Source organism: Schistocerca cancellata, chromosome 3 (genome assembly GCF_023864275.1).
Source record: "Schistocerca cancellata isolate TAMUIC-IGC-003103 chromosome 3, iqSchCanc2.1, whole genome shotgun sequence".
Taxonomy (NCBI): Eukaryota; Metazoa; Arthropoda; class Insecta; order Orthoptera; family Acrididae; genus Schistocerca; species Schistocerca cancellata.
This window is the reverse complement of record NC_064628.1, coordinates 767,961,817-767,978,366: the sequence shown is the minus strand read 5'-3', so window position 1 is coordinate 767,978,366 and position 16,550 is coordinate 767,961,817. Positions and strand designations below refer to the sequence as shown.

General features: G+C 40.8%; 1 protein-coding gene across 1 annotated transcript in view; it reads left to right on the top strand.

Moving 5' to 3' along the window:
- The first annotated feature begins 3,695 nt into the window (after window positions 1-3,695).
- LOC126175805 (uncharacterized) overlaps window positions 3,696-16,550 on the top strand; it is a 94,798-nt gene continuing 81,943 nt past the window's right edge. The window contains exons 1-3 of the mRNA XM_049922791.1: window positions 3,696-3,765; window positions 13,795-13,928; window positions 14,012-14,161. Coding sequence (XP_049778748.1) covers window positions 13,800-13,928; window positions 14,012-14,161 — 279 coding nt within the window. The 5' untranslated portion in view covers window positions 3,696-3,765; window positions 13,795-13,799. The remainder of the gene's footprint in view (window positions 3,766-13,794; window positions 13,929-14,011; window positions 14,162-16,550) is intronic.

Below are 16,550 nucleotides of genomic sequence, written 5' to 3'. Positions count from 1 at the left end.
ACTGCCATGTTTCCTCGCATGGAAAGGAAAGTATTCAACCCGGAAGTCGTGTAGATGTTAAAATCGGCGTTATCAGAGATGATCTGAGCTGATTATGTTAGGATGCTCAGGTCGTGCATTCGAAGACGTCTCAAATAGAGAAGCTTCCATTATTGGAATTGCGAATCTAATTGCACTTAAGAGCATCGACAATAAGGCTTAATCCGAATCTTTTGTACATGAAACCACTGAGCCCAATCAAACGTGAAGATAGAGATCATTTTGACTAAAAAAAAAAAAAAACAAAAACAAATGAAATTAAATTGACTTTCAAGTTTAAGAACGTTTAGTAGCCCCAAAAACTGGATGGCTTTGTAACATGAAATTTCAAGCTCCATACCTCTATACCTGCATCAAATCAGTCTCTGGACTGAAGACTACAACAACACAACCTTTGGTAACTTGACAGTTTTAATTCGGAGTAGACCCTTTTGAATTACAGCCGTTAGAGCCGACTTTTTAGCTAAGCTGGTAAAAATGAACGAACTGTGAGAACTGATTGCGACCAAATGGCTACCCCAATTTTGACACTGAAACAGGTCATTCGACGCAAAATTTAATACTCTTTCATTTTTATATGGGCAATATTTTAATATGCTGCTTAGTTTCCTAGTAATAGGCAAAAACCTGAAAAAGTGCCAAAATTTCTTGATTTTTTGACCACAAAAAGTTGTCCCGAGGGTTTTGGAGGTCGAAAACTTGGATTCAACACACTGTCAACGATATAAATAAGACAGAAAATAAAATCTTCTACCTCATTTTTTACAAGTAAAAGGCCTTTTTTGCGCAGCGTTACTGGACTAAGTAGGCAGATGTGACCTGTGCTTTCTTCCAGCTTCTGGGCACGTTTTTTGGTTTGATAGATCTATGATTTATTATAATTAACGAAGGGGCTAACTCATCCACAAAGGATTTGTAAGGATCCATGGGGCCTGGGAGTTTTGTTCCGTTTCAACGATTTCAGCTGTTTCTCAATACCACTGACACAAGTTCCTCTTTCAGTCATCTTTTCAGTGGTGTGAAGATTGGACTGTGCTGGTTTTTCCTTGGTAAAAGAACATTTAAAAAGAGACTTAAGTATTTCTACTTTTGCTTTGGTGCATTCAATTTCAACTCTTGTCTTGTCCACGAGACTCTGGTGCAGTGTAGGTTACTGGCGAAATTATACCACTTCTGTTTAGGGCTGGAGACCTTTACACCATACTCATACTATGTTTCACTCTACGCAGCAGACAACTTGTTCATTTTGATTTATTAACTGTTTTGTATTATAAACTGCAATATGCCATTTTAAGGAAGTGTGTTTATCACAAACGTGTCACCCTTATCAGTAAATTCAGTAAATGATAGTTAATGACACATCAACAACATACACCTCTAAGAGAGTCTATGATAACGAAAACAAATGACAAAAATCGCATGAGTACAGTGTTGCATAATTGATGGTGTTGTGGATAACAGATTTAGAGGAAGTAGAGTCACATCCCTGTGCATATTAATTTTTTTCATCTTAGCGTTGTTGACATATAGGAAGTAGGTTAGTGTTCCTGTATACGTTAATTCTTCTTCATCTTAGCATTGTTAACACAGTCTTGCACTTTCTTATAAATGTAATACAAGTATGTTCTCCAGTATTCGATATTATTTATTTTTCCATCTGATAGAAAACTAAGGATGAAATACATATTTGGCTGTTTATTTCTGAACATGTGGCGATTTCCGAGTGTGTGGTTACGTAGGAAAGGAAGAGGAGAGCTTAAAATGCTCTGACGGAATGTGCAGCAACAAAATTCATATTCTTCCTTGTCACAACTATTTCACTGTTTATTTCCAAATATGTGGTGATTTCCAAGTGTGTGGTCAGTCAGGAACCTTAGAGGACACTTTAAATTGCTGTGAATGAAATGAGGTTCAATATCATTCATATTCTTCCTTGTCACTAATATTTGGCTGTTTATTTTCTAGCGTATGCAAAAATCATTAAGATATTACATCTTGATAAATGAAGAACCACAACAGCTGTTAAATTATCCTTTATTCAAAAGACCGGTTTCGCAGCTTATAGTTGTATACTCAGGTTTACATCTGACTAGCAAATTGGGGAAAAATAAACAGTATTGTCTATACCTTAATGTAGAAAATAATGTAGTAACTAACGGAGAGTACTCACAATCAGTTCATATAAAGACCATACCTCAGTTTTACACCCAATGGCACTTCCAGCTGGTATATTTCTGCTGCTAACGACATGTCTTTAGTGTCACTAGGAGCCATTACATATGACCACAAATTCTTTGGCTTTTGTGAAAGCTCTTTCAACAATATTCTGCTCATTGAGGGCTTCATGCAGGCTCTCTTGACTGCCAAACACATTTCATTCAGCATCTCTCTGTCTATATATTTCTACACTTTCTCAGTGCTTATTATGCAACACTTTCTGTTCCTTTAGAAGTTTCTTTAAAGTGACTCTATATAATGGAGTGTCAGCCTCACCACGAACTGTTCTGTTGAGTACATATCTACCCTGTGCACAGTCAACTATCCTTTTAAACCTGAGTCATAGTTCTTCTACATGCTCCTGCCCTGAGCTAATAGTTCCAAGTTCCTTGCTGAGATACGACTGTAGTGCTTCTTTACACAGTTTTCTGAACATACAAAGTTTTCTTCTTGTTTTAATTGTCCTTTGATATTCATTGTTGCTATAACTGGTGTCTGCTATTAACAACAGTTGCTTTACAGATTGGCAGACTTCTCTGCTTGTGTGAAATTCAGTCCGCTTTCCGAAGGCATAAGACATCACCGTCTTCCGCAATGATTTTCGTACTCTTTCAACGAGGCAGCTACAACAGGCGTTCAGCCTTCAACTGGCGTTCGGGTCACATGACGTCCCTCGCTCGCTGTGTGGTGCAATCTTTATATTGGCCGTCGAATTTACGAAAGCGTTGTTAACGATTCGATCGCAGCTAAATGTTTGAGACAAGCAAGAACATAAATTGCTGCTCATTTCACTCATATAAGTTTAAGCAGTCCTCTTAGTTTCTTGCCTAACGATACCATCTGAAATCGCGACATATTTGGGAAAAAACAGCGAAATGTTTACGTAAGTAGCAGGAATTTCAGTTTTCGTGTTTTTATTAAACTGGAGTCACAAAATCGAAGAAGAATATTTCCTGAGAGCGCACGCTCTTATATGTAAGTAACGTCGAATACTGTAGAACATACTTCTATTACACGAATAATAAAGATCCAGAGCCTTCTACGAACGCATAAATGAGGATACAGCAAAAACCAAACAACCTTCTTTCGATTTCATAACTGATCGTTTCTTACCACAAAACCACGACTAACACTTCGAATTTTGTGCGCTATTATTGTTCATCTTTTAGGATGTCCTAAGGTCGAAGAATACGTCTAACGCAGCGAGTGATGGACGTCGCATGATCCGCATTCTTGTCTCTTTGACGAACACACAGTTACAGCAATTTCTTGGGCACGTGTAACCTCCTTGGACATGTGTCTAGATCACAGATATTGTTGTCAAACAGCAACAAAACAGTGTGCTGTATCAGCTGTGTTTATAGCGCGTTTTGTTGGAAGGGTGCATGTGGTGCAACGTTTTGGTACGGTGTTGTGGGATTTTAGAGAGATGACGTTGTTGCGCTTCATACATAAACGACGACGACGCCCTATACCGACACGAGTCTGATTCACAAATTTTAGTTTCACGTAGGTTAGTCTCTTATCATACTTAAATAATCAGCGTGCGACGTATAATGTATGGAACTTCTGTATAGTTAATTTATGTTCCAAATCACATAAGTTGTCGTCCGTAAGAATAGAAAGGAGTTACGAAACGTGTTTCTCTGGGTTTTCGTTTCTTTTGGAAACCTGTACAGCTTGAAATATCGCAAATTATTTTGAGGTAGATAGTAGGACATCCAGATATTTATAAGATTATTTCTAAATGACGTATCAGTGATGGTACCATTATTTTTTTATGGGACGCTAAACCCTGACCTTTATTATTTCATCCAACAGATACGGTTTTTCTGATGAAGGCGAAAGATGGGCAAAAGGCTTAAATATCTTGATTCACAGTTACGATCATTAACGTCGTGCAATTTTTTTGGCAACTGTGTGCCCAATACGTTAAATCCTTCACACTAGTTTTATGGAAATTGATATTTAAATTGGCAACTGCCTCTTTCTATTGGTTTCTTTCGCAAAAGCTATTTGAGACTGAACTATCTGTAACATATAATATAGATGAAGTTATTCAAACATACCGCTCTAAATTCCACAGAATTTTGTCTGATCGTTTCTAAAACGTTATTCACTCATAGTTTTATAAAGTTGCAGCTTGATTTGGCTACAAGTAGACTACGTTTCGTTGCAGATGGCATTATTTATGAAAAGTGGACAGTCAGATTTAATCAATGATGATACTATGTTGTTAATGCAATTTTCCATGACAAAGGCTCTCTCTTTTAATAGTGCATTTGAGACCATATTATCATCCTTAAACCATCAGCCTCCCGAAAATCTGGCTTGGCATATGCAACTAAATCATATTTTGTGTTAGCTGACTGGGAGCTAACTGAACTTATTGATATCAAATATCGGCTTCATACCATGAAATAATAGTGTTGTATATGGCGTCATATGTATGCTAATAGGAAGAGATCAGAACACTTACACTCTTATTTTTTGGAATGTGGGTAGTGTGTGATGAAAAATTGATCTGTAGCATAGTTTGAAAAACAGATTAGGCTGAAAGGTGACAGTTCAGTTGAGAGTTTACAAAGCCAACAAATGTGAATTCAGAATATAGTTCTTGTGACATGCTGATTTGTAATGTAGCCTGAGGCCTAGTTTAGGTTGAAGGTGAAAGTGTGGTTGTGAGTTGATGAAACAGTATTGAAGGCTTCAGTTATCCAGATAGTGTAGCAGTAAACAATATGGAACATTTTAAAATTCAGAACTTACTAGTTCTCTAAATTTAATGGCATACCTACTGTTCCTTTTGATAAGAGTTATATAGTGGCCTGTTCTCTTGCACTTTTCATAGTTGATGTAAAATGTACTAGTAAGTATGTAATATGCACCAAGATTGTAGTTGGATGTTCTATTATGTACTATAGCATTTCCGAATTTACTTTCAGTTTTAGTTAAGTGCTGTTATAACAAACAGTATGGGGCATATGTTCTGTTGTTGCACCAGCATTCATATCTGTGGGAACTGCTGAAGGCATAGCATTAAGAAGTGCCCTGCCCAGAACAATACTCCCCAGTTTTGAGGGAGAGGTAATGAAACCTACACCATATACAATTGTGACAAAATAACTAATCCTTTCTACTGCATGTCCTAGATGCCCAGTGAGATTGACTGTCTGTCTGCCTCTGGCAGAAGATATCTCCACTCCTCCTGACCTTCTGACCTCTTGTACCAGTGGAACTGTCCCCTCTAGTTCCACGTGAAAATCCTCTGTTTATGATTGTAGGTGTGGTACCCCTTGCACAGGTGGAACATAAATGTCAATTAACACTTCTCCAAAAGCTTAAACTAAAACTTCTTGCATAATATTACTTCAGTGGAACTGCAACAGGTTTTACCTCCATGTTGCAGAGCTCCACCAACTGATCACTGCTTATCCTTTTATCGTCACTGAATTACAAGAAACTAGGCTCTTAAAAAATAACCATGTGTCCACAAGAAACTGTTATTCATTCAGTAAGAAGTATGCTAATGCCAACAGAGCATTGAGGGGAATCTGTATTCTAGTATGACCCAGTATCTTTAGTGAGCAAGTGTTCCAAAATGCTGTGCTGAGAGGAACTGCAGTCTATGGTCAGATGACAAACAAGGTAACAACCTACAATGCCTATATTTACCAAACTGAAGATTACATACCAAGATATAGTGGCTCAGTGGAAAAACTTCTCCGACTCTTCTTGTCACTGGCTGACTTTAATGCTGAAAAGCAACTGTGTGGCAGTACAAAGAGGAAGATAATATATAAATTAATTACATAGCATGATCTATGCCTATTCAGTACTGGAGCTCCAACTTATTTCAGTGCAGCCAGTAGCACATACTCTGCTATTGACCTCTAAATTTGTAACTGAGTCCTCACTCCTGTATTCCAGAGGAATACCCGTAATGATTTGTGCAACTGCTGTCAGTTTCCTATCACTCTCTCCATTCTCAACTTTCAATCGAGAGAAAGCCCATTGCATTGATCAATTAGAAAATCTAATTGATCAGTTTTTAGTGCACAAGTAGTGCTTGAAATTAAGTAACAAAGGGAGTTGACAGTATCAAGTGGAAAACAATGGAAATGATCATACTTGCCACAGAAGCAACATACATCTCAGAGCCACTTCATCAGAAATCCATGCCGTGAAAACTCGCTGTTAAAACTTTCTGTTTAATAAGAATGGGAATAAAAGGAATTGTGGGAACTTTATATGTTATCAGTGAGAGTTCATACACCATCTTCACAAATATGGCATAAACTTTGCAGCACTTATGACCAACAGCTCTCAGCAACAGTTTCTAGCATTCTTATCAGTGGTGACATTATCACTGACCCTTCTGTCGTGGCTGAACACTTTGTGTTGCATTTCACTGAAGTATCTGTGTTCAGTAATTACCATGCCTTGTTCTTGTCCTGTAAGAGCATAATGGTCTGCCAATTCGTATAAAACACTAGCAATTTTATGACGTTACACTCATTTAAGGGTAACTGCATAATTCACTGACACTATGTGAAGACACATCACCAAGACTCAACAAAATCCATAACCAAATGCTGAAACACCCCTGAAATGATAGAAAAAGAAACATTCTGAGACCTGTTACCACTTCTGGCCAGAAGAGCAATTTCTCCCCTAGTGTTGGGAGATTATCATTATCCCAACATTAAATCCAGGAAAGGATCCTTGTATTCTTATCAACTACAGACTGAGCTCTCTCTTGAATTGAGTATATAAACAGCTCAAAACGGTGGTGACTGAATGACTGCTGTGGTGCATTGAATCCAAAGGATATGTACCCCATTATCTATTTGGCTTTACAGAATTCCATCGAATCGCCAGCCATCTTATATACTTCAAATGCAAAACACATTCAGACACATGCACACTGAATTACTGTGTTCCTCAGTTTGCAAATAACGCATAATGCTAGGTAACACTACCACATTCTTTATACACTCTAAATGTGGGGATTCTGAGGTTGCCAACATTCATCCAGAACTTTGGATATCTACAACCGCTTCACATTCAGATCAATGCGTTCATCAGTAACCAATATTTACTAGAGAATGGAGTCCCCCAAGCATCGATCCTGATTGTTGTTGTTGTTGTGGTCTTCAGTCCTGAGACTGGTTTGATCCCGTCTCCGGCCATCCTGATTTAGGTTTTCCGTGATTTCCCTAAATCGCTTCAGGCAAATGCCGGGATGGTTCCTTTGAAAGGGCACGGCCGATTTCCTTCCCCATCCTTCCCCCGCCCGAGCTTGTGCTCCGTCTCTAATGACCTCGTTGTCGACGGGACGTTAAACACTACTCTCCTCCTCCTCTTAATCATTTTCCGTCCCAAGACGTTTACTGGTTTGATGCAGCTCTCCATGCTACTGTATCCTGTGCAAGCTTCTTAATCTCCCAGTACCTACTGCAACATACATCCTTCTGAATCTGCTTAGTGTATTCATCTCTTGGTCTCCCTCTATGATTTATACCCTTCACGTTGCCCTCCAATACTAAATTGGTGATCCCTTGATGCCTCAGAACATGTCCTACCAACCGATCCCTTCTTCTAGTCAAGTTGTGCCACAAACTCCTCATCTCCCCAATCCTAATCAATACCTCCTCATTAGTTATGTGATCTACCCATCTAATCTTCAGCATTCTTCTGTAGCACCACATTTCGAAAGCTTCTATTCTCTTCTTGTCCAAACTATTTATCATCCATGTTTCATTTCCATACATGGCTACACTCCATACAAATACGTTCAGAAACGACTTCCTGACACTTAAATCTATACTCGATGTTAACAAATTTCTTTTCTTCAGAAACGCTTTCCTTGTCATTGCCAGTCTACATTTTGTATCCTCTCTACTTCATCTTCCCTTCAAGACACTGTCCATTCCGTTCAGCTGCTCTTCCAAGTCCTTTGCTGTCTCTGACAGAATTACAATGTCATCGGTGAACCTCAATGTTTTTATTTCTTCTCCATGGATTTTAATACCTACTCCGAATTTTTCTTTCGTTTCCTTTACTGCTTGCTCAATATACAGATTGAATAACATCGGGGAGAGGCTACAACCCTGTCTTACTCCCTTCCCAAACACTGCTTCCCTTTCATGTCCCTCGACTCTTATAACTGCCATCTGGTTTCTGTACAAATTGTAAATAGCCTTTCGCTCCCTGTATTTTACCCCTGCCACCTTTAGAATTTGAAAGACAGTATTCCAGTCAACATTGTCAAAAGCTTTCTCTAAGTCTACAAATGCTAGAAACATAGGTTTGCCTTTCCTTAATCTTTCTTCTAAGATAAGTCGTAAGGTCAGTATTGCCTCACGTGTTCCAGTATTTCTACAGAATCCAAACTGATCTTCCTTGAGGTCGGCTTCTACTAGTTTTTCCATTCGTCTGTGAAGAATTCGTGTTAGTATTTTGCAGCTGTGGCTTATTAAACTGATTGTTCGGTAATTTTCACATCTGTCAACACCTGCTTTCTTTGGGATTGGAATTATTATATTCTTCTTGAAGTCTGAGGGTATTTCGCCTGCTTCATACATCTTGCTCACCAGATGGTAGAGTTTTGTCAGGACTGGCTCTACCAAGGCCGTCAGTAGTTCTAATGGAATGTTGTCTACTCCGGGGGCCTTGTTTCGACTCAGGTCTTTCAGTGCTCTGTCAAACTCTTCACGCAGTATCGTATCTCCCATTTCATCTTCATCTACATCCTCTTCCATTTCCATAATATTGTCCTCAAGTACATCGCCCTTGTATAGACCCTCTATATACTCCTTCCACCTTTCTACTTTCCCTTCTTTGCTTAGAACTGGGTTTCCATCTGAGCTCTTGATGTCCATACGATTGGTTCTCTTATCTCCAAAGGTCTCTTTAATTTTCCTGTAGGCAGTATCTATCTTACCCCTTGTGGGATAAGCCTCTACATCCTTATATTTGTCCTCTAGCCATGCCTGCTTAGCCATTTTGCACTTCCTGTCGATCTCATTTTTGAGACGTTTGTATTCCTTTTTGCCTGCTTCATTTACTGCATTTTATATTTTCTCCTTTCATCAATTAAACTCAGTATTCCTTCTGTCACCCAAGGATTTCTACTAGCCCTCGTCTTTTTACCTACTTGATTCTCTGCTGCCCTCACTACTTCATCCCTCAGAGCTACCCATTCTTCTTCTACTGTATTTCTTTCCCCCATTCCTGTCAATTGTTCCCTTATGCTCTCCCTGAAACTCTGTACAACCTCTGGTTCTTTCAGTTTATCCAGGTCCCATCTCCTTATGTGCCCACCTTTTTGCATTTTCTTCAGTTTTAATCTACAGTTCATAACCAATAGATTGTGGTCAGAGTCCACATCTGCCCCTGGAAATGTCTTACAATTTAAAACCTGGTTCCTAAATCTCTGTCTTACCATTATATAATCTATCTGAAACCTGTCAGTATCTCCAGGCTTCTTCCACATATACAACCTTCTTTTATGATTCTTGAACCAAGTGTTAGCTATAATTAAGTTGTGCTCTGTGCAAAATTCTACCAGGCGGCTTCCTCTTTCATTTCTTACCCCCAATCCATATTCACCTACTATGTTTCCTTTTCTTCCTTTTCCAACTATCGAATTCCAGTCGCCCACGACTATTAAATTTTTGTCCCCCTTCACTATCTGAATAATTGCTTTTATGTCATCATACATTTCTTCAATTTCTTTGTCATCTGCAGAGCTAGTTGGCATATAGACTTGTACTACTGTCATAGGCGTGGGCTTCGTGTCTGTCTTGGCCACAATAATGCGTTCGCTATGTTGTTTGTAGTAGCTAACCCGCACTCCTATTTTTTTATTCATTATTAAACCTACTCCTGCATTACCCCTATTTGATTTTGTATTTATAACCCTATAATCACCTGACCAAAAGTCTTGTTCCTCCTACCACCGAACTTCACTAATTCCCACTATATCTAACTTTAACCTATCCATTTCCCTTTTTAAATTTTCTAATCTACTTGCCCGCTTAAGAGATCTGACAGTCCACGCTCCGATCTGTAGAACGCCAGTTTTCTTTCTCCTGATAACGATGTCCTCTTGAGTAGTCCCCGCCCGGAGATCCGAATGGGGGACTATTTTACCTCCGGAATATTTTACCCAAGAGGACGCCATCATCATTTATCCATACAGTAAAGCTGCATGCCCCTCGGGAAAAATTATGGCCGTAGTTTCCCCTTGCTTTCAGCCGTTCGCAGTACCAGCACAGCAAGGCCATTTTGGTTAGTGTTATAAGGCCAGATCAGTCAATCATCCAGAATTTTGCCCCTGCAACTACTGAAAATGCTGCTGCCCCTCTTCAGGAACCATACATTTGTCTGGCCTCCTAACAGATACCCCTCCATTGTGGTTGCACCTACAGTATGGCTATCTGTATCGCTGAGGCACGAAAGCCTCCCCACCAATGGCAAGGTCTATGGTTCATGATTGTCACTCTGACTGTTTTATGTTCAAGTCACAATATCCGCCAGAAACCAACCTGTATGATAGAACAAATTCCCCCAGTGATAGATCAAGAATGTCACCCTTTTTGTAGTCTCCATCAATGGCAATATGCTCCCGGTGGGCTCCTAGGTTTCCCCATTGCTGTGTGTAAATGACCTCTGTGTGCATTACAGCTCCAGTTCAATTGAGCCAAATGTTAGCTCCAGGGAGCCATTCAAAAGGCTCAAGATTGGACCCTGAACCATGGACGCTAGTTCTCCCTACAAAAACTCATGCACCATGCACTTCTGTAGACTCTGGATATGCATCTGCATCCCAAACTTTACCTAGGTAAGCAAATATTAGGAATGGTGGAACAAATTTGCCTCAGGTTTTATTTTAATTGAGAAGTTAACATGGTTACCATACAAATAAATAAATAAACAAGCTAGTTAAAGGTTAACTAAATGAAAGAACAGCATATGATTACTCAGTGGCACCTCCTGGAGAGTGTGCTGTACAGTTCTATTACCTCTTGCATCCTTCGTTGACATGGATCCGCACTTCCTCTCATCCTCCAGCTGTTGGGCGGGTCACCCTCCTGGGTACGTTTCCCTCCATCCTCTGTGCAGTATCGCTTTCTGCGCTGTCGACGATAATGGACTTCTTAGCTTGTTTGCGCCTGATATCCAGCACGGTAGCCAGTTCGTTGTCGTGGGGCCATCGTGTACCCTGCTGGTTGTAGCCCCCTGACCACACAGGGATTGCTCTGCTGATGCCTGTGCCATTAACTCCCCACTTATGCCAAGGAGTAGATGCGTGTCACCCTGGGGCATCGGGACTCCCAGCAATGGCCATCCTGCCAGGTAGCCTTTGCTGCGGCTGGGTGGCACACGTGAGGAGGGCCCCTGGTTGGAGTGGGTGGCATCAGGACGGATGACACGCCATGAAGCGTAGTACGTCATCTCTTCCTGGTGGTCAAACACCAGCAGTCTCTAAGTGGTCAAAGTCTAACTTCAATGCTGAGAAATATGACCTCAAATTGCCCCCCCCCCCCACCCCCCCCGGCCACTCCATGGGAGGAACACCAGGCTAAGGATGGCAGCGAAGCTTATTCACCACGGTACCTCATATGTATGAGAGTTGATGGGGAATATTTCTTGTCAATGGAACCTCAGTTTTTTGTGGAGCATTTAGAGGACAGGTATGGGGAGGTGGAGGGCTTGTCCTAAATGCGATCAGGGTCAGTCTTGATCAGAACCGCATCCTCTGCCCAGTCATGGGCACTACTCGCCTGTGACAAGCTGGAGGATGTTTCTGTTTCCATCACACCCCATAAGACCTCAAATATGGTCCAGGGTATCATATTTCCAGGGACCTTCTATTGCAGTCTGACGGTGAGCTGCACACCAATTTAGAGCAGCTAAGTGTCCATTTCGTCCAGCGTGTCCACCGGGGTCCGAGGGATAATCAGGTTGCTACCAGTGCTTTGATCTTGGACTTCGAGGGTGACACATTACCCGAGAAGGTCAAGGTGATGGTATACCACTGTGGCATAAAGCCATATATCCCTCCCCTGATGCGGTGCTTTAAGTGCTGGAAGTTCGGCCATATGTCTTCCCTCTGTACTTCCAGTGTCAACTGTTGGGATTGTGGACATCCTTCACATCCCAATACTCCCTGTGCTCCACCTTCCATCTGTGTCAACTGCGGAGAGCACCATTCGCTGACACCCGCCCGTGGCTGAAGCAAGCACAGGTAGCTGGTTGTAGGGATTCACTGTCCTCCTCAGTCTCTGAGACTGAATCAGTGAAGCCCTCCTAGCTGGACAAATGTAAGGAGCAGCGATAGAAACCTAAAAAGAAAAAGACCCCCAAGAACCAAGGCACTGCGGTGGCACCCACACAACCACTACCTACCAACTCTGTGTCTGAGGATGAGGTGGAGATTCTGGCGTCCGCTGAGGACCTAGATCTCATTGGGCCCTTAGTTTGCCAGTAGGTTAACAGATTTATACCAGTAGAGTTGCCCACTGGTAGGAGAGATGAGTATTCAGATGGCCTGCTGTTAAAGCCTGTTGGTGTATACTTTGATGTTGCCATGTAACGTGATCGGTATAGGCCAAGTGTACAAAATAAATGGGGGATGGCTAACTATTTCATCATTGTGTGAACTGTGTGGTTATTGGCACAGCCAAACGCAAGGCATCCAGCATTTCAAACAAAATGACTGAGATGTCAAATTAATAGTACCCAAGATTTGGAATCCATAGCCCATAAAGCGTCAAGATCAAATATGTTCTGTGCTCTGTCAGAGGCTACTGTGCTGCCACCAATGTAGGAGGTGTTTGTTGAATTTCTGGTGCTGCTGCTGTGGTTGTTCAGCCAGTTGCTGCTGCCTTGGAAGAGACTATGTATCCAACTTTGGTTTGTCCATAGAGTTTGTGGGCATGCAGAGTTTGTGTGCTCTTGATGTGCACACAAGTTTAAAGGGCATTCCACTGGACAGTGTAAGGGCCAGGAAGCAACTAAGATACAGTTGTAGATCCATAAACGAGTTGCAGGCAGAGTTGAAGTTCAGCACCATTCTTTGTTCGAGGAGCCAACGGGCTCACTTAAAAAGAACATATTGGAGTCATCTGATTTGCCCATGTGATTTGGAGTGAGCACCACCTAGTGTTCTGTACCAGTGCCAAGCACTGCCTATGCACGGCATCTGTATCTATTTTGGGGTTGCTGTTTATCTCTAACACGGGTACAAGGATTACTACTGCTACTACTGTCCAGCTGTAGAATTGCTACTTTCAACTGCTTAGGTTAGATGAAGTGTTGCAAATATACCTTGAAAAGAACACACCTTTTCAATTTGCAGATTCTTTCCTTGGCAAGAGTAGTAGCCAGTGTGCAGCACTTGTAGCTTATGCACATGAGTATGACATTTTTGATGAAATGCACAAAGTTTGCTCATGAAAGGAGGTGGGAGCCTTATGATTTTGCTAGAGACCTTACTTTTAGGTACTGCATTTGTTTGTTCTTTTACAGATAAAATGGAATTAAACACTCTCATTGCTGATGGTGCTGCTGAAAATGACTTGCAGCAAATGAAGGGAGATCGAATTGGCAACACAATGTACAGTGAGAGATCTGTCCTAAAGACACTAATAAAGCTGTCTCAGGTATTGTTCACGCTAGTTTTCTCATTATCATCAATTACTTTTATGTAGGTGGTACAAATGATTTTTATTTTTTAATCCTTCAGATAACAGAGTTCACAAGTGAATTTGAAGAAGAGCTGTGCCTTCTTTGGGATATGACAGTTGAGGAAGATGTGGTAAACTTTCTTATGAATAATAACTTTTTGGATCTTGCTACTCATATTATTATGACCATTGAGGATAACAGGCTCATAGTAAGTGATTCTGCTGCTTTTCTAATATATTATGTATTTTTCTTTTAATGCAGCTCTATGTTGAAGTTCCCCACCTGGTGGGAATTTAAGGAGATGGGACCTGGATAAACTGAAAGAACCAGAGGTTGTACAGAGTTTCAGGGAGAGCATAAGGGAACAATTGACAGGAATGGGGGAAAGAAATACAGTAGAAGAAGAATGGGTAGCTTTGAGGGATGAAGTAGTGAAGGCAGCAGAGGATCAAGTAGGTAAAAGGACGAGGGCTAGTAGAAATCCTTGGGTAACAGAAGAAATATTGAATTTAATTGATGAAAGGAGAAAATATAAAAATGCAGTAAATGAAGCAGGCAAAAAGGAATATAAACGTCTCAAAAATGAGGTCGACAGGAAGTGCAAAATGGGTAAGCAGGGATGGCTAGAGGACAAATGTAAGGATGTAGAGGCTTATCTCACTAGGGGTAAGATAGATACTGCCTACAGGAAAATTAAAGAGACCTTTGGAGATAAGAGAACCAATCGTATGAACATCAAGAGCTCAGATGGAAACCCAGTTCTAAGCAAAGAAGGGAAAGCAGAAAGGTGGAAGGAGTATATAGAGGGTCTATACAAGGGCGATGTACTTGAGGACAATATTATGGAAATGGAAGAGGATGTAGATGAAGATGAAATGGGAGATACGATACTACGTGAAGAGTTTGACAGAGCACTGAAAGACCTGAGTCGAAACAAGGCCCCCGGAGTAGACAACATTCCATTAGAACTACTGACGGCCTTGGTAGAGCCAGTCCTGACAAAACTCTACCATCTGGTGAGCAAGATGTATGAAGCAGGCGAAATACCCTCAGACTTCAAGAAGAATATAATAATTCCAATCCCAAAGAAAGCAGGTGTTGACAGATGTGAAAATTACCGAACAATCAGTTTAATAAGCCACAGCTGCAAAATACTAACACGAATTCTTTACAGACGAATGGAAAAACTAGTAGAAGCCGACCTCGGGGAAGATCAGTTTGGATTCCGTAGAAATACTGGAACACGTGAGGCAATACTGACCTTACGACTTATTTTAGAAGAAAGATTAAGGAAAGGCAAACCTATGTTTCTAGCATTTATAGACTTAGAGAAAGCTTTTGACAATGTTGACTGGAATACTGTCTTTCAAATTCTAAAGGTGGCAGGGGTAAAATACAGGGAGCGAAAGGCTATTTACAATTTGTACAGAAACCAGATGGCAGTTATAAGAGTCGAGGGACATGAAAGGGAAGCAGTGGTTGGGAAGGGAGTAAGACAGGGTTGTAGCCTCTCCCCGATGTTATTCAATCTGTATATTGAGCAAGCAGTAAAGGAAACAAAAGAAAAATTCGGAGTAGGTATTAAAATCCATGGAGAAGAAATAAAAACATTGAGGTTCGCCGATGACATTGTAATTCTGTCAGAGACAGCAAAGGACTTGGAAGAGCAGTTGAACGGAATGGATGGTGTCTTGAAGGGAGGATATAAGATGAACATCAACAAAAGCAAAACGAGGATAATGGAATGTAGTCAAATTAAGTCGGGTGATGTTGTAGGAATTAGATTAGGAAATGAGACACTTAAAGTAGTAAAGGAGTTTTGCTATTTGGGGAGCAAAATAACTGATGATGGCCGAAGCAGAGAGGATATAAAATGTAGACTGGCAATGGCAAGGAAAGCGTTTCTGAAGAAAAGAAATTTGTTAACATCGAGTATAGTTTTAAGTGTCAGGAAGTCATTTCTGAAAGTATTTGTATGGAGTGTAGCCATGTATGGAAGTGAAACATGGACGGTAAATAGTTTCGACAAGAAGAGAATAGAAGCTTACGAAATGTGGTGCTACAGAAGAATGCTGAAGATTATATGGGTAGATCCCATAACTAATGAGGAAGTATTGAATAGGATCGGGGAGAAGAGAAGTTTGTGGCACAACTTGACCAGAAGAAGGGATCGGTTGGTAGGACATGTTCTGAGGCATCAAGGGATCACCAATTTAGTATTGGAGGGCAGTGTGGAGGGTAAAAATCGTAGGGGGAGACCAAGAGATGAATACACTAAGCAGATTCAGAAGGATGTAGGTTGCAGTAGGTACTGGGAGATGAAGAAGCTTGCACAGGATAGAGTAGCATGGAGAGCTGCATCAAACCAGTCTCAGGACTGAAGACCACAACAACAACAACATGTTGAAGTAGTCATTAATCACCTGTGTGGTTTCCTTCATGTGCTACCTGTTGTGGACACATCATTGTCACCCATCTCAGTGACCAGAAGTCACCATATTGTATTGTGTCACACTGATTTTGTATCATTTTTTATCTGTGATCATACCCCACTTCCACTTAAAGACAAACTAATAACTTCTGAGAAGTTTCTCACC